The following is an 18,405-nucleotide window of genomic DNA, read 5'->3' as shown; positions in this document are numbered from 1 at the left end:
TAAATATTTTTTCTCCAGGTGGTGTGCTGAAGGCGGCAAACTCATCTGCTGTGACTACTGCAACAACGCCTTTTGCAAGAAGTGCATTCTGCGCAACCTGGGCAGGAAGGAGCTGTCAGGGATTACTGATGAGAACTCAAAGTGGCACTGTTATGTCTGCAGATCAGAGCCCCTCCAGGATCTGGTCTCCAAATGCAGTCGCGTCATGGAGAAACAGCAGCTTAAGCAAAAGAAAACGGAGAAGACGGAGGAACGTGAGAGCAAGAAGCATAAGAACAAAGCAGCCAAAGAGCACAAAGCAGTCGTCAATGGAAAAGAACACACAGAAGACTCGGGGACCATGACATTCTCCTACAGAAAACTGCACATACCAAAAGAACTTGTAAAGAAAGCAAAAAAGCTTGTTGAAACTACAACTGGGTTGAACAATACTTTCATTCAGTTCATTCAACAGGAAGCCGAGGACCAGGGAGATAGATCTATCAGGTATCGGCATTTGAAAGCCTTTAAGGCCGTGCTTTCTGATTTGAGAAAAGCTCACAGTGCTTTAGAGGAGGCTTTGGAGCCTGAGTTTAGAAACATGGAGTTGCAGAATGGCAATGAAGGCCAGCACGTTGTTAGAAAAAGCACTAATGTTGAGGCAGTTGCAGAAAATGATACCATGGACAACACTGCAGATTCGGTGTGTGAGAGCGATCCACCTAAAGAGGCGGATGAGGAGACGCTTCAGGAGCAGGATGTGGTAAAAGATCAGGTGTCAGAACAGAGTGAAATGAAAGAGCACCAAACAGAAACTGACGCAACCGAAAGGACAGTTAAAAAAGAAGTTTGTGAAGATGGGCTGGTGTCTGCTGGTGAAATGTCCTTAGATCATGATATTATGTCTGTGCCGCCTTCGGTTCCTGAAGAGCTTTTTCAGATGGTGGAGAGTCTTGCAGATTCTACAATGCTGTCACAGGCTGACACAACCTCGGTCACCGATGCCGAGTCACAGTCTAATGGAAACCCAGCAGACACTCAGCCCCAGCCTAAGGTAAAGAACCTTATAGTGAAACTGACTCCTGTCCCAGTTGTTACAACGCGTGGGTCAAGGTCATCCAGGTCCAAAAACAAGGAAAAGGGCGGCGAGGTGTCAAAAAAGTCTGAACAAGAATGCGAGGAGGAAGAAAATGCTGCTTCTGATGAAGTAGATGGAACCAAGAGCCCACCGCCCAGCCGTCGCTCTAGCAGAGTGAAGACTACTCCTTTGAGAAAGCAGACTGAGAATAAGGACAAGAATGTGTCCTCTGACTCGGATTCAGAGTCAGAGGAAGATCACAAAGACAAGGTCAAGTCTTCCAAGAAATCCAGGAGCACTAAAAAGGAAGACGAGAAACAGGCCAAGGCTTCTGATAAAAAGACAGCTGACTCTGATTCGGATGAAGTTCCTGATGTACTGAAGGAAAAAGCCACAGCAGGCGACAGCACTGATGAGGGAAGCGCCAATTCTAAAAAGCATTCGCGCAAACTAAAGCCATCCACAGAAGACGCAGAGAAATTGTCCAAACGCAAAAGGAAGTCTGTAAGCTCCGATTCAGACCTAGCAAGTAAAGGTAAGAAGACTTCCAAGAAGAAGAAACGGAACGGCTCAGACTCCTCAGACTCGGACTCTGAGGAGAAGGACAGTAAAGCGCGTGTAGCGAGGAGGAGATCTACCCGTGTAAAGAAGCAGGATGACACAAAAGAAGAAAGCAAAAACTCACCTGAGACGAAGCCGAAGAGGTCCTATGAAAAGAAGTGCAAGGGAAAGGGCTCTGGAACATCCTCAAAGCTACAGTTGACCTCTAGTGATGAGGAAGAGGAGGCTGAAGGTGCCTCTGGGGAGGACAGCGACGAGCAAAAGATCAAACCTATTGTGGAGGATAACGTTTTGGCAGGCAGTGCAGCCTTTATTCAATCCTCAGGTACACCTGGAAGTAGGGCTGCTCGATTATGGCAAAAATGATAATCACGATTATTTTCACTGAAATTGATCTCGATTATTTGACGATATTTATTTAACAATAACAATGTGTTGAATAATGGCTTTAAAGATTGTCAAAAAATAATATAAAATAGTGTGCAAATACTGATAACAGTGCAAATGTTAGCAATATAAAAAAATAAATGAAAAATGTAAACATCTATACTTAGTGAACTTTGCAGTGTTGCTCTGTGGTGCAGCTACGACACAGTAGCAAAGTTTACACACTGTCTACTTGATCCACGTCTGACTCAGCGAACCCATGTTTCCACACCACTGAAGGGTTTTTTTTTTAACCTCTCTTTTCAACCAACGGCAGTCACTCTCCTCTCGAAATAACTTCTGCTTAGCTTTCCGAGCTTCCCTCGGGTCCTCTTAATTGTTGTGACGCGTGATGTGTTCGAAACACAGAGAGGTGCGCTCGATTTGCCACACGGAGCAGCGCGAGAGTAAAGCACGAGGGAGGTCATTTTTAATGATCGTTGAAAGCCCAGATCGTAATTTAGATTAAAATTCGATTAATTGAGCAGCCCTACCTGGAAGTTTTATAACATGAATTAAATAAATGAAATGTGCTGATGAATGCGCTTCAGGAGGACAGAGATGTGTTAAACTTTTCTTGTAATGACCTGCATGGCCTTCAGTTAGCTACACGTGTGTATGGAAAACTACTTTAACATTTAATCTTTAACCACAGCGAAAACAACAGCATCTTTTTGAGCTATTACCATCAAAGCCAACAGCTTTGACCCAAGGCAGTTCCTCTTAAAGATATCTCCAGTTTATATCTCCTCAGCCAGAATGATTCATATCAGCAATTTATTTCTTACTGGAACTGACCAGCTGTAGTAACCTAAATAATTGCGACATTTAGCCCTGACTTCTGTTCAAACTCTGTATTATACTTCCATATACATGCGATAATTTTGATTACTCTCTTTATTCTTATTAAAGTCATCTACAAGTTCATGGCAATATAAAAGAAAATTGTGAAGGAATCATTCTAATTTAGCAATTTTTTATATTGATAATGTCTTTGATCTGTTTAAATGTCGGAGAGGTTTGCTATAATGTGTGGTGTTTTGTACAGGAGATGAAGTGGACACTAAAGAGGGAATTACTGGGATTTGTGACGACGATGATGACGACGATCCTGAGAACAGGTACTTGTAAAAGAAATTGATTCTTCCAACTAGGCATCAAGTGGGTATCAACATCATTCAGTCCCAACAGTGAAACGCGAGGTTTAGCGTTAGCAGATCGAACAGCTGCATTGAAACAATCTCAAAGGAGAAACTGGTGTTCGAATGCTCTGATTTATATTATATTGCACTAACTTTACAAGGTTCCACACAAATGTTGTATTTGTTTGTTCATTTTTTGGGGGGCTAGAATGTTTTTGTAAAATCAGGTTTTTATGATTTTATTTCTCTTTACCTGCAGGATTGCAAAGAAAATGCTTCTTGCCCAAATAAAATCGAACTACTCCTCGGGAGCAGAGAGCTCCTCTGACAATGAAGAGGCAGAAAAGGAGGAGAAGTCCTCCAAGAAAGTTAAAAAAGAAAATGAAGAAGACGAACAGCAAGGTAGAAATTTGTTAAATAATCCTAGGATTTTATTTTATTTATTTTTTTAATAATACTCATCTTCATGAACATTTTCAAAACAAATTTTTCTTTCCATGAAGATGATGAGGATACAGAAGACTCTGGCTCTGATGTCGAAGTGAAGAAGAGTGGCAGACGCCATAAACTGCTTCGTCATAAACTCTCACTGAGTGAGGGTGAATCAGGAGAGGAGAAGGCTGCTGGGAAAGAGAAGAAGAAGGGCAAAAAGAAGTCAGGACGGAAAGGTTTGTTCTGAAATTATAATTCAGTCTCTGTGCCACGTCCTACTTGAGGTTAAAATATTTGAAGAAGCTGTTAGATGACAGGTTTTCGTTTTGTTTTTTTATTTGCATTTCAGTGGACAGCGATGACTCTGCAGACTCAGACTTTGAAAAGTCAGAGTCCAGTGGCGAGTCGGCCGAGAGTGAGGTAGTTAGCGACTCAGACAATGAAGACAAGCGTCGAAAGACCAGGTGAGAGGAAAGAACTCCAACCAGTGGTGGTGACTTATTTCACTGCCGGTGGATCCGGACAAATCTAGTATTGTTCTTTTTATTCCTGCAGAGCTGCGAAGAAGAAGGATGATGAAAAACAGAGAAGTTATTCTCAGAAGAAGAAGCGACGCAGGATCAAAGTTCAGGATTCTTCTTCAAGCAATGAGAAGGTGTTTTAAATGCAGTGCACTTGGTGCTCCTAAACTGTCCCAAAGCTTCTTTTTTCATAGTAGGATTACTAGGTAGAGGAAATGGAGCCACGTGAAATTTACCAAGTCAAGTCATGCACGACACTTAAAATGTTATTTCAACTTACCCTGGAGTGTGTTGTGGGGATTATTGAGGCCACAAACCAATCATGGGGCTGCTCAGCTACTGATCGTAGCCTAAGGGCTGAACATCAGAGGGCTGAACTTGATGTTCATTTCCACAGAGTGGAGAGGAGGGCGGGGAGGACCAAGATGGAGAAGGACGCAAAGGCCGAAAGAAGATCCGCAAAATCCTGAAGGATGACAAGCTGCGGACGGAGACGAGGGATGCTCTGAAAGAAGAGGAGGAGAGGAGGAAGCGCATAGCAGAGAGAGAGGCACTCAGGGAGAAACTTCGAGAGGTAAAGATGAAATGTGCGGCTGTTATCAGGAGTATAGACTCGATATTCAAAGCCCTGAGCTGTTGTAGGAAGTGGAAAGAAAATGAAGAGTTTCCAGTGAATATTAGTTGTAAGAGGATCTAATGATGAGCAGTACGTTTCATTATTTGCACTTTATGCTAAATCAAATCATGTGTCTTAAGTTTTTCAGATCAAGCAGTTGGAGAGTCTGCTTTGGAAGTTATAGTAATTACCATAAAACAAATATATGAATCAAAGATTCAGAAAGGTTAGTGTGAAAAGATGGGCTGTCAACTAGCTTGTGAAATACACTGGTGTGAAACTAACAGGGATCCTGGACTTTGATGGTTGGTGTGTATGCCAATGCAAATTTATGTTTAATAGGCCAATAACACATTTCCTGACCAATCTCCCTATTACTACAAATTTAAACTTGGCACAAATCCTGGTAGGTTAGAACTCATCCTGCTGATTTTGAGTTGGTTCTCAGTGGTGGGAATGCTGCTGCATTGTGGGTGGTAAATGGCTACGAATAAAGAAAAATCCAGAGTGAAATCAAGTTGAATGGATATGTTTTTTTGTTTTTTTTGGTAGAGAAATTAAGAATTACAATAAAGGGATTTGCTAAACTGCCATGTGGACCAGTCACAAATTTAATTGTGATAACATTTTTGTTATTGGGATCTATAGTGTATGGGCTAGACTTTTTTGTGGTGCATGACATTTGAGAACTTGTCCTGTAACTCCTGCATATGATGTAAAATGTTCCTGGTGTTTGTACCAGGACTCTCTGGCAGCTGTGGCCTTTGAACCACTCTGCTCATCCTCTTTTGCCTGCAGTGGCACATTTTTTTTTCTTTCTTTTAAACCTTCATCTAAAAGAAGCCCATAGCAGTCCGCTGATGGCTGCCTCTGGGAGCAGTACTGCCAAAGTAAGTGGGTTGAGGCTGCTGGTCCAAATCAAACATTTACTGGAGAGAAGCAGATGTTGGGGAGACGAGGGCCACACAGAACCACAACATGCTTCACAGCTGTCTCCATTTTTGTTTCTTGTTCTCTATTATCTCCCTGTTGTATTATTGGTGGTTGTGTTAGCATTAGCGTTAGCATGGTTTCATAACAGCCTGCATGTATCCAGCATACAAAGTGCCAGTTGTGGTGGCTACATTGTTTGCCAATATTAACGACCCATGTAAAAAGTCAGCCATGTGCTCATAATTCAGGGGTAGCTCTGCTGTTAAATACATTTAAAGGACATTTTTAGAAAATGAAAGTGTAACGAGCAGCAGGGTGTTTCCGTAAGTACTTTATTTTTTTTATTAAAATGAATAAAATGCGCCATGGTTTAGTCAGAATTGCCAAAAGTGCATGATGGATTTTTCTTTTAATTTGTGAAATTGACCATGCATTAGCCTAAACGGGCTTCCTTCACATACACAGACGTAAAGAGAGCGAGGTATTTTGTTGGAGATACAAAGTGAGAATTTTAACATACTGGAAGAATTAGTGATATATTTCTTTTACTTAAGACGTTATTTCCAGATTTTAGAATTAAAATAATCTTTTTGGCTCTTCTTCATTTTGCAGGTGATTGTGGTGGAGGAGTCTTCCCAGGTTGTCTGCCCCATCACTACCAAGCTGGTGCTGGACGAGGACGAAGAAACCAAAGAGCCTCTGGTGCAGGTGCACAGGAACCTGGTGACAAAGCTCAAACCTCACCAGGTTGATGGTAAGGACACAATGCACAAAGAATTTTGAACCGGTAGGAGCTGGAGAAAAAAAAATAAGCAAAGCAAGCCTGAGGTGCTCGGCACTGATGTTTCCTATCGTGTGTGTTTTGTGTCCCTGTCAGGAGTGCAGTTTATCTGGGACTGCTGCTGTGAATCGGTGAAAAAAATTGAGAAGTCTTCTGGCTCTGGCTGCATCCTTGCCCACTGTATGGGCCTGGGAAAGACTCTGCAAGTGAGTTACTTGCCTTATATTGTCTGTTCATTTTCACTCTTGTACAAACTACACCAGTTGTGTAATGCAATGTTTTTAGCTGCCCCAAACGTACAGAAATGACCTCCTGTGGAACTTTAGAACAGCACAGAGAAGCAGTTGTCAAAATCAGTGCTTATATTAAAAGGCAGTCTGATAAAAATGTTCGAAAGCTCTGTGCTGTTGGTGCAACATTTGACTCGTTTTGTCCTGTAGGTGGTGACATTTCTTCACACGTTGCTGCTTTGTGAGAAGCTCGATTTCAGCACAGCACTGGTGGTTTGCCCTCTGAACACTGTCCTGAACTGGCTCAATGAATTTGAAAAGTGGCAAGAAGGAATGAAGGATGAAGAGAGTTTAGAGGTAATGGGTTGCCCTTGTGACCTTTCAAGCCTTTTCTGTTTCCAGTGCGTTGCTTAGCATATTTACCTTTGGTGTGCTCAACAGGTAACTGAGCTGGCTACAGTGAAGAGGCCACAGGAGCGAGCGTACGCCCTTCAGCGATGGCAGGAGATGGGCGGCGTTATGATCATGGGCTACGAAATGTACCGAAACCTGACGCAGGGCAGGAACATCAAGAGCAAGAAGCTCAAAGAGACTTTTCAGAAGACTCTGGTAGATCCAGGTAGAGTGATTTTTACGTTACATGTTATGGACTTAGGTTATCTTTCGGTGCTCCTAAAAATCAATCTTGTGGTCCAAATGATCCTTTTTTAAACTGATATAAGCTAAAACAAACATTCACTTTAAGTGAGTACATCTCTGGCTGAATGTAGACTCAGTCCTGGGGTTGTTTTTTGCACGTTAGCTGTTCTAATGTGGCCACATGTACCAAATTAGCCAAACTGTTTTCATTTTCTTTTGTTTACATCTGAGCCTGTTACTGGTAAACCCCTTTTTTTTTCGATGTGCGTGCCATTCCAGCGGTGTGACCTGATCTGAAATTGGCTGCATTAAAATTATCCTTGTGTTCATTTTTACTAGGGCCAGACTTGGTGATCTGTGATGAAGGCCACATCTTGAAGAATGAGGCCTCTGCTGTGTCCAAAGCAATGAACTCTATCAGGACGAGGAGGAGGATTGTGCTGACTGGAACGCCGCTGCAAAATAACCTTATTGAATGTGAGACTTCCTGCTATCATCCATGTGAATCATTTATATGGATGATTTTTGTTTACTTTTTAAAAATAACTTTTCTGACTTTTGTCTCCTTACCAGACCACTGCATGGTGAACTTCATTAAGGAAAACCTGCTTGGTTCAGTTAAGGAGTTTAGGAACCGCTTTATTAACCCCATCCAGAACGGTCAGTGTGCTGACTCCACCCTACAAGATGTCCGGGTCATGAAGAAAAGAGCTCACATTCTTTATGAGATGCTTGCTGGATGCGTCCAGGTATATATTTAAAAAAACATTTTTGTGTTTGAAATGATTCTCTCAGGCCTCCTTTGACTTCCTGCTTAAATAATGCATTTGCTTTTCCTACAGAGAAAAGATTACACTGCACTCACCAAGTTCCTACCTCCCAAGCATGAGTATGTGTTGTCAGTCAGAATGACTCCAATCCAGGCTAAACTTTACAGATACTACCTGGAGCACTTCACAGGTGAGAACCAAGCTTTAGTGCAGTTTGTTTTTTGCTTTGTTGATGTTCAACAACCCTAAGTTTTAGTCCCAACTAGAGGAAAACTCTTTGGTACTAAAATTGTGTTAATTTAACTCCCCATATTTTTCCCATGGTTATTCACGCCCTGCTGCAGTGGCTCTCTGCCTCACCAGTGTGGGCCCATGGTGCAGTTTGACAACCACTGCTTTAAACTATTTGGATCTTTGGGGGTTATAAACAGCAGGGACTCTTGTGGCTGCTAGCAGTGCTTTCCCAGTGACAAGTCTGATCTGATTGCTCATACAAAGATTTAGACCACGCTTAGACTAAAACAAAATTAGGGAATTCGACTGGAAAACATGTATAGGCTAGGACTAGGTTAAATCCTACTGCGGGAGTTCTGTTTCTCTTGAAAGCGCTCTCCTTACTGGATTTGCTCAGACAAGGTTTTTAGATAAATGGAGGGTCTTTCTGGTGGCGCAGTAAGTCATTTAGTGAACTTTTCCTCTGAGAGAGTGTGTGTGTGTGTAAAAGAGTGGCAGCTGGCACAGTGCCGCAGGCAGGGTTTAAGCCCAGTTTCCCACGTCTCCCTAATGAAGAGCTCTGGGAGTGAGGGTGTGGGGTAAGAGGGGAGGGATGTGGGGCATAAAGGGAAGGGAAAGAAATTTCTAGGGAGAAGGGGCCAGAGGTTTTACACCAAAAGCAAAGAACAGGAGGGCTGGTATTTAACAACAGGAGTGTTTGGAGGGATTGTTGGTATGTGTTGTGGCTCATTAGGCTGGGTTGTCCACAGTGCACAGCGCTGATGTTGTGACAGGATTTAGTGTTTTAAAGTGGTGTCTTCAGACTAAAGACCACCACGGGTTGTGGTGGGAATAGCCATAAATATTCTCTCCTTTAATTCCACTGCTTATGTAAAACTTGAACTAACTTCTGATGTCTTGGGGTCAGTGCAGGTCAGCATCCTGAATAGGTACGTTAGTGTTTTAGCGACTGCTTTTTGCTCTAGGAAGCAGCTGATGGAGCAGATTATAAGGCTAAGAATTAGCTATTAATCATCGGCTTTATTGTGATTTTGTGGTTTCAGTGTTCATTCCTTGAGAAGAATGATTTGCACTTATTGCTTAGTTTTGTCTGTACAATTACTTTGTAAATGCGCTGCACAGTCAAAATCAAGCAAAGTTTTCAGGCCGTTGCACGTTTTCCACATTTTCAGACTAATCTAAAATGGATCGAATTTATTTTATTTTCTTGTCTGTCTGCACACAATACTCAACCGTGTTCAAACAAAAACAGGTCTTTGGGTATTGTGTAAATGTAAGAAAAATAATGAAATGGCTAATTTGCAAGTATTCCGACCTTTGCATTTGTACTTTGTTGTTGAAGGAAGTCTTGGCAGCTGAGCCATCCTCAAATCATATTAAAAGTGATCTCCCATCCTTCTTGGCAGAAAAATGTAAAAAATTCAACCAGGTTTGATGTGCCGATAATGTGCACAGCCATTTTCAGGTCTCTCCGGGCATGCTTTGAGTATTTCGTTGATGTCTGTACTTTCTAGCTCTCAGAGGCGATTTTTATCATCTTGGCTCAGTTTGATCTAAATGGTGAGGGAGTTTGCCCTTTTAGGAATTAGAGGGGGAAACATGATGCTATAAGACGACGAGAGCAAATAAGAGTTAAATTTAATTCATATAGTACCAAATGTCGGCAATAGTCAACTCGAGGAGCTTGATATTGTAAGATAAGCACCTTAAAATAATTGAGAAAACACTCCAACAATCAGACGACCCCCCTATGCGCAAGCACTTGACAATAGTGGGAAGGAAAAACCTCTGGCAGAATCAAGCTTAGGGTGGGGCAGCCGTCTGCTATAACCAGTTGGGGTTGAGGGGAGGAAGACAGGATAAAATACAGCCTGTGGAAGAGAAGTCAAAGATTAATAACTAATGCAGCACAATATTCCTGATGATAATCTTTTTCATAACTGTTCAAAAACAGAATTGTTTCTGGAAAACATTTTAGAGCTCAACCCAAGCCACTTTTGTATCTATCTGGCAGCACCTTTTAGGTCATTATCTTGTTGACGTGGACACTTTAGAGCTCTCAGGATCTCAGAGTAAAGTTAGACTTTTTTTTTTAAAATCCATTTTTTCTATGCGTCTGTCCAGCTAATCTCCCACATTATGTAACAGAAAAACTGTCACAGTCAGCCACCGCTGTGTTGACCTGTAACAACAGTGTCAACGAGGCATTCCTGAATTGTGGTTTCCACGATACATGCTGTTGGATATCGTGACCAAATAATTCAATCTTTGTTTTGTCAGACAAGACGATATTTCTTCTAACTGTATGAAAGTCATTAAGGTTCCTTTTGGCAAACTCCCAGCAGGCTGTCATGTGTCTTTTAGACAGGAGCGACTTCCCCCTGGCTACTCTTACTATAAAGGCCTGATGGGTGGAGCGCTGACCTCGAATCAACTTTTAAAAGCGTCTTGAGGATAATTGATAAAATTAGAGCTCAAATGTGAGTCTCACTCCAAATGCTGTTTTTGCTTTGTTGTCTAAGGAGCTTGGAAAGAAAAGCGTCTGGACTTCTTTAGGTTGCTTGAAGACATTTCACCTCTCATCCGAGAAGCTTCTTCAGTTCTAGGTTCTTCCGTTCTTGAATTCAGTTCCTAGAACTGAAGAAGCTTCTCGGATGAGAGGTGAAATGTCTTCAAGCAACCTAAAGAAGTCCAGACGCTTTTCTTTCCAAGCTTCTTAGACTATGATGACCTGGATGACTGAGAACCTTCACAGACCTTTTGCTTTGTTGTTTTTTCAGTGTTGTGTGTAGGTTTAAAATTGAGTTGAATCCTTTTTAAGATGAGTTGGGATTGCTTAGAGCTTGTTCACTATGGAGGAGAAAAAAAAAAAAAAAAACAACCTCTGAGTACCAATTAAATATTTTGCTATATCCCCCTCTGACACTCCGGCCAGCATTAATCTGTATTAACTGTCAAATTACTGTTTACCTCAGCTGTGTGAAGCTTCCATATCTGTTTACTGTGGAGGAGTCCAAAACTGGTTAGTCAAAGCTCATTTGTTGTTATGGCTGGCTAGTTGTGAGCAGTTCATTTACTGGGGAGAAATGCATGTTTAATCTGCTGACAGTAACAAACTGTTTAATTATTCCGACTAAAAGACTTATGCACGTTTTAGACAGTGGAGTTGAGGCACGGGGTGTGGAAGGAAGATGATGAATTGGATACAAGGGAGAGAGGGAGTAGTGGTGGAAAAGGTAGAGGAAGATGTGAAAAAAGAAGCGAATGATAATGCTGAGGTTTCAGAAGGAGGGATAAGATCCAAGGAAGAGGCGGTACAGTGTCAGTGCAGATGGGAGATTTTGAACCACCATGGACTGCCACTCTTACTTCTCCTGCCATTCAGCCCTGTGTGGTTACAGCTTAAAGGCTTAATACTGACAAAGGTGTGAATTGTGTTTCTAACAATCTCTCATGACCAAAATATTTTTTTTTAATTATTAAAAACAAGAGTTTATTTATTTATTGTTTTACATTGTTTGATGATGGGCTGTGAAAACATGTAAATTTAAAGCTCTTAATGGATCATATGTAGTTTGAAAGAGTGGTTTGTGATCCTTAAAATGAAAACTAAATTATGATTGGTGTTCTCAGAAATTTCTTAGTTAAGTTTAGCTGTCTGTCAGTTTGTCAGGTTTCCTCTTTTTGAAAGATTACAGAGAGTTAAACTCAGTTGCTCCTGTTCTTATCGTCTGTATGTATAAAAGGTTTAAGAGCATGCTGTCAGGTACGTAATGCAAACACACATCCATCTTCTCCCTCATATTCTTTCCCTTGCGTGCAGGTGTGGGGAATGCTGTGGAGGGGGGCCGGGGCCGCGCGGGGACCAAACTCTTCCAGGATTTCCAGATGCTCAGCAGAATCTGGACCCATCCCTGGTGCCTTCAGCTGGACTACATCAGTAAAGAAAACAGGGTAGGGCTGGGGAAGACGAGACTAAACCACAGCAAACACTGACTGAAAAACTAGAAATACATTCCCACAAATTGCGCACACTGTAGCAAAACAATAGAAACACATTGCTGACAGGTCACGCTTCGAGCAAGAACACCACATACTGCTACTGAAGCAAAACTTTTGCCCTTATCCATCGTTTCTGCTGCCCACGATCGAGCCCTGCGTACAGCTGACCTGCATTGCTGCACAGTTGAATCTCACACAAGTGTACTTTCCCGCAGGGTTTCTTTGACGAGGACAGCATGGACGACTTCATCGCTTCAGAAACAGAAGAATCCTCAATGAGTCTGACCTCCGAAGATGAGAAGATCAAAAAGTAAAGTCATGTTTGTTTGTTATTTATTTATTTCTTTATACAGATATGACATAATTAAACTGCTTTTCTACTTGGCATCTTACTCTTGCTAACCCAGTCTCGCTGTGCCTCCTGGCTAATAGGAAAAAGAAGCAGGGAAAAGGGAAAAAGAAGGGATCTGACGATTCGGACAGTGATGATGTTGAGGTCATCAAAGAGTGGAACACCAGCTCTCGTGGCAGGAACGGCGAGGGCCGAAACAGAGCGGAGTCTGTAGAGGAACGTGAGTGTGCAATAACACACAGAGGGGACTACGATTGGTTGGCTGGGTTTAAGAGGGTCATGAACTGTACTGTATATCTATATAACATTTCAGGCTCTGATTCAGTCCTTCCTACTCTCTAAGTAATTAGTTAGTGAGAGGGGGAATCTGTTTTATCAGAACTGACCTCAGGGAACCAAGCACACTACCTGCTTGTCTGAGCCTAGGTAAAAAAAAAAAAAAAAAAAAAGAAGGGAAAAAAAAAGCCCCTATTGCAGCCTTATTTTAGGCTCCGAGCTGATCCATTTGCCCTTGTCCTTATTCATTCCCACATACTGAGGAATGATGATTATATTGTGATATCCTTCTGTTTTATTTAGAAATTAGGAGGCTTCACATCCAGCTGCTGCTACAGGCAGAAGCTGTTGATGAGTGCGCCTCTCAGTATAAACAAATATGAAATGCACGCATTTCCATCCCATTCTCATGAACCCGATGTCTCCATAGATGTCTTGACTTCTCACTTTAATCCAGGATGATTTGATTCAAAGTCTTTAAACACATTTTTAGCTATAATGTGAGAATTTTTATGCCTATTAAGAAAAAAAAAATCAATACGCTAATTAAGCAAAAGTTTTAATTAAAGGCCTAATAGAATGACATGGAAAAAGTGATGACCTTTTATACCTAAAGGGTCACACCTGAAAATACCTGGATTTAAACTGGAACTTTACTGGTTGGTAGGGATGAGCAGCTACTTGTGGGTTTGAGTGAGTCTAAAATCTTCTGTTTCCTTTAAAGTCAAAGATTCATGGAGATGCAGTATATGGATCAAAGTACAGAGCCATCTATACATCACACCTACTGTAGATGCTCGGTCATAGAAACCTGTGAAATGAGGCAGTTTCTGTGCTGAGGTTAATGCCAGAGGAGTTTTGGAACTCTACAGGTTTTAAGTGCGAGTCTTGGCGACTTCTGTGTGGCTCAGCGCTCGGTGACCCGGCTCTGTAGCATTTTGTGGTCTGCTGCTTTGTGGATGACTTGCTGTGGTTCCTAAACACTTCCACTTTGCAGTAACACCACTTATAGCTAATCGTGGAAAATGGGGGGGGGATCACGTTGCGTTGGTGGCATCCTATTACAGTACCACGTTCTTCAGAAGGACTTGTTCTTTCATAAATGTTGGTAAAGGCAGACTGCATGGTTAAGTGCTTGATTTTGTACACATGTGTGGGACTGGCCGTGACTCCAAAGGTACACTATATCATGCACCAGCAGTTGTACTGCATAATACTGAGAGAGCTGTTTAAATGTAGCAGTAACTGTCATGTAATGGAAGATGGTCTGGGACAAAATTATGACAGTGCCAGTAATGTTAGGATGATCATCTACTACCCAGGTCCACTAATCACTTAGTCAAAATGTATCAAATCAAAATGATCAGCATGCTATTGGCATCATTGTGTTATGCAAAAAAAGCAATTTTGCATATGCAGATCTAGCAGTGGCAGTAGAAGCTTGAGTTTGGAATCACTAATAGTATCCACGTATTAAGTGCTTGGTTGAGTTTACAGACATATTAAAACTAAATAAAAAGAATAATTTTCACACACTTAACTGCTGTAACACAATAGACAACCATGTAATAGTGGGCCTCAGCTTTGGAAACTCAGTGTCTGTTACAGGCTTGTTGTTGTCAGATGCATGTAGGCTAATCTGTAACTCTGTATTATGAACAGCTCGGCCCTCTGGCTCTGCACCAGGAAGTCCCACTGCTGACTGGCACAAGGAGTTTGTCACGGAGGCTGACGCTGAGATCCTGGAGCACTCAGGGAAGATAATGCTGCTTTTTGAGATCCTGCGCATGGCTGAGGAAGTAGACGACAAAGTGTAAGTGTGTTTGTACTGTGTGCAAGCGTAGCCTTTGTCAGTTTGCAGTGTCATTGCAAGGTGTGTCTCTGTGTTTGTCTTTAGGTTGGTGTTCAGTCAGTCTCTCATCTCTCTGGATCTGATTGAGGATTTCTTAGAGTTGGCTTGCAGAGCTAAAGATGAAGAGAAAATTTCTCCATACAAAGGTATGTTTTGGGCATTTTTACATAGCATTACACTATGCAAAAATGAACCTATGCCCTGTTACTGACTTGCTAGACTTAGCCAAGCACTGTTTTAGTATTATAAGCGAGTTGAGATTGGCAAGCTTCATTTTGTCCCAAGATTCATTTTTGTGGTTTTACACTGCGCTTTTTAAAGTGGTGTGTGTGTGTGTGTGTGTGTGTGTGTGTGTGAGAGTGAGTGAGTGTATGTGTGTATGAGAGAAACTGTGTTAAAAAATTTTAACATGAGCCTTGGATAAGGATGAAGCATTTTCATAGAAATGCAGGTTTTCGACTCATAAGTCAACCCACACGCAGCATGTATTCTTACATGTGTACTGGTGTGCTTATTACTCTTAAACACACACCAACATACACACATTGCCGCTGGTGTAAGGTCATGTTCCTAATTAAACTTCAGCAGCTGTTTTTGCTTTCATTTTGAAAATGATTAGACCTTGACTTTTTATTCGACAAAAAATGTTTGCTCAAGGGTTTGTAATTTGTAATGAAAAGATCACAGTGCCGTAATTGGAAACATGCTGAAATGTTGGTTATGAAGGCTGGTGGGAGGGGTTGGTTTGGCCATCTTGAAGGCTAAACATGGCTGGCCTCTAACCAACACAGCCATCTATCTGCTGCCTGTTAATACCAAAACTAAGTCTCTTTGACAAGCAAAAGGCAGCACTGACGCAGATACATGTGCTTTTGAAGTTTCTGTTGAACGTAGACGGCAGATGGCAAATCAGATTTCGTTCCTCTCGTGTTTGTGAAGGTGAAGGCAAGTGGTTCAGGAACATTGACTACTATCGTCTGGACGGCTCTACCAATGCCACCACCAGGAAGAAGTGGGCCGAGGAGTTTAATGACACCAGTAACACAAGGTGACATCTTTGCTGTGTTTACAAAATGCAAAATGATGACAGCGACTTTGCAAAAAAAGAGCATGAGAATCTTAAAGCAACATTTTTGCACGTGACACAGGATATAATTGTGATGTGTCTCCTTTTGTTCCATTTTCATACACAGAGGCCGTTTGTTTCTCATTTCTACAAGAGCTGGTTCACTTGGCATCAACCTGGTGGCAGCAAATCGGGTCATCATCTTCGATGCCTCCTGGAATCCATCCTATGACATCCAGAGTATCTTCAGGGTTTACCGCTTTGGGCAGCTTAAGACTGTCTACGTCTACAGGTTGCTTGCCCAGGTGAAGTTTAATAAAAGTCAATACATTTGCAGGTAAACTAGCCACCAATAACCAGCAAGCAGGTAGTTGGTCTTTGTATATAGATTAAGACTTTCATGAGTATAAACAGTTTCATGCAAGATGCTTTGTATAAGTTTACAACATTTACCAGCAAAGCCAGCAAACGTTGAAAAGCCACAACAAAGTATAAGAATGGTTTAACCTCCTAAGACCCGAGCTCTTCCATGGCATGCATTTTTAATTTCTCTTTGATATTTGGGCATATTGGGACCTCATGAATGTAAAAACAAAGAATTGCCAGGTTTTTTTTTTTTAACCTGATTTTTGTTTCTAAGAAAAATGAGAGCCACATATGAGGACATTCGTTTTAAATTTTGATAGAACAGTGGCATTAGAATGTCCTCATAAGTGGATATCAGGCCCTCGTAGAGAAACATTAGTGTTTTTAGGTACAGACAACCCAAAATGTCCACATATGTGGACGCCAGGTCCTAGAAGGTTAAGGTGACAACAATTAAGACTTGTGAAATTCAGCTAGAGATGAGCTGCTGTTGAATTTTTGGGACTAATATTGACTTTATATATAGATTTTGATAAATGCATGGCTAATTAGGTGACTAATGCAGCATCGATGGGCTGGGAAGTTGTGGATTTGCTGACTTGAGGCATTGAACTGTAGGTGGTGTTCGGGCAACTCTGTTTAACTTTTTGACTTTTGGTTTCACTCTGACCATTTTGAATTTAGCTGAAATATGAGACACTTTTTCTAAAGTCTAGCTAGTGTGTTGTGAGTGTAAAATAGCTTTAAGTGCTTACCTTTCAATCAGCTAAATGCTACGTGCTGACCGAAGAAATCTAGCATGCTAGTTAGTTTCCTGTGATGGCAAATGTATAAGCGGTGTTGGCCGAATTTCCAGTATATTGGTCAATTTTTACGTTTTTTTTCTTTCAAACATTCTAAACAGACACATTTCTGTTACATTTCTTTTGTATACTTATTTATATTTACTTATACTTATTTACTGTTGCAGAGTGCCCTCTGGTGGACAAACTATGCAACATTGACACAAAACATTGCTGAAGGGCATTTCTCCCATCTCTTTAAATGAAGAGTTGGCAATTTTAATTTATTGACTATTAAAAATACAATAGAAAAGCAAATAAATCTGGTCAGTTAATATTTGCTATCAGGCGAAAATCGTTCGGTTTCTACTTCCAAATAACTCTGCACCAATTTGTGTTGAGCTGTTAGGCTAATACACCTCTTTGAGTATGGCAGACAATAGAATTGGATTCATGCTGGGCAAACTATTGATGACCTAAATCATCATTTTACCTCATTAGGAAATGCAGATTGGTAATGAACTCACTAAACTGTACTTGGAATTCTTGCTGCATTGTCTTGATATTGATGCCTCTGTGTTCATCCAGTATAGGGTGGATGTGATGTGCTTGTGTAATTCTGATTGACTCCTGGGCCACTTGATGTTTTTTAAACCTCCGTTTTTTGTTCATCTCTTTTCATTCTCCCTTTTTAGGGCACAATGGAGGAGAAGATTTATGAGCGGCAGGTAACCAAACAGTCTCTGTCATTCCGGGTTGTGGACCAGCAGCAGATTGAGAGGCACTTTACGATGAACGAGCTGGCCGAACTCTACACCTTTGAGCCAGACTTGCTGGATGATCCCTCTGAAAAGAAGAGCAAGAAAGCCACACCCATGCTTCCTAAGGTAAAGATGCATATATTGTATGTATTTAGATCGAGAAGGTGGGCTTTCAGCAACCCTAACCCTAAGTTAAATTGACACTATAAATCAGACATGTAATTTGGCTTTGATGAATCATTGACTGAGAATTCATGCTTTTCTTTGAAGGAAATGTTGAAAACAGGCTGAAACCTATTAACAGTAGTAAAATAGCTTTTTTTTTTTTCCTCCTTCAGCAAACATGGCACAGGATGCTATTATAATTGCCAAGCTTGTTTTTTTTCCATACTTTCAGCGAGTAGCTTGTTCTTCCTTTTGAAGTTTTGCACTTCAGTGATAAACTGTTATTTAAACCCAATGCCAGCTTGTATCCTGCTTAGCCTCTTTCTGGGATCTCGGTATTTCTTCTCGTTTCCTTTCATAATCCTGCCCTCGCCTCTTCTTTTCTTCTAATGCAGGTGCAGTGTCACTATTTAGGCCCCCTGGGGTTTAATAAGAACACAG

General features: G+C 41.3%; 1 protein-coding gene across 1 annotated transcript in view; it reads left to right on the top strand.

The window, feature by feature from the left end:
* The window catches only part of atrx (ATRX chromatin remodeler), a 35,263-nt gene that overhangs the window by 4,290 nt on the left and 12,568 nt on the right, over nucleotides 1-18,405 (top strand). The window contains exons 8-29 of the mRNA XM_085361927.1: nucleotides 19-1,943; nucleotides 3,093-3,165; nucleotides 3,446-3,588; nucleotides 3,690-3,854; nucleotides 3,968-4,082; nucleotides 4,174-4,273; nucleotides 4,537-4,713; nucleotides 6,301-6,442; nucleotides 6,566-6,675; nucleotides 6,910-7,056; nucleotides 7,141-7,318; nucleotides 7,678-7,815; nucleotides 7,912-8,087; nucleotides 8,181-8,298; nucleotides 12,166-12,296; nucleotides 12,560-12,654; nucleotides 12,777-12,916; nucleotides 14,635-14,785; nucleotides 14,870-14,970; nucleotides 15,764-15,872; nucleotides 16,018-16,195; nucleotides 17,734-17,925. Coding sequence (XP_085218053.1) covers nucleotides 19-1,943; nucleotides 3,093-3,165; nucleotides 3,446-3,588; nucleotides 3,690-3,854; nucleotides 3,968-4,082; nucleotides 4,174-4,273; nucleotides 4,537-4,713; nucleotides 6,301-6,442; nucleotides 6,566-6,675; nucleotides 6,910-7,056; nucleotides 7,141-7,318; nucleotides 7,678-7,815; nucleotides 7,912-8,087; nucleotides 8,181-8,298; nucleotides 12,166-12,296; nucleotides 12,560-12,654; nucleotides 12,777-12,916; nucleotides 14,635-14,785; nucleotides 14,870-14,970; nucleotides 15,764-15,872; nucleotides 16,018-16,195; nucleotides 17,734-17,925 — 4,804 coding nt within the window. The remainder of the gene's footprint in view (nucleotides 1-18; nucleotides 1,944-3,092; nucleotides 3,166-3,445; nucleotides 3,589-3,689; nucleotides 3,855-3,967; nucleotides 4,083-4,173; nucleotides 4,274-4,536; nucleotides 4,714-6,300; nucleotides 6,443-6,565; nucleotides 6,676-6,909; nucleotides 7,057-7,140; nucleotides 7,319-7,677; nucleotides 7,816-7,911; nucleotides 8,088-8,180; nucleotides 8,299-12,165; nucleotides 12,297-12,559; nucleotides 12,655-12,776; nucleotides 12,917-14,634; nucleotides 14,786-14,869; nucleotides 14,971-15,763; nucleotides 15,873-16,017; nucleotides 16,196-17,733; nucleotides 17,926-18,405) is intronic.

Source organism: Diplotaxodon limnothrissa, linkage group LG2 (genome assembly GCF_057381915.1).
Source record: "Diplotaxodon limnothrissa isolate DT_005_m linkage group LG2, D_limnothrissa_male_GT1.1, whole genome shotgun sequence".
In the NCBI taxonomy this organism is placed as follows: Eukaryota; Metazoa; Chordata; class Actinopteri; order Cichliformes; family Cichlidae; genus Diplotaxodon; species Diplotaxodon limnothrissa.
Note: the sequence above shows the minus strand (reverse complement) of the source record. Positions and strands in the feature narration are given on the sequence as shown.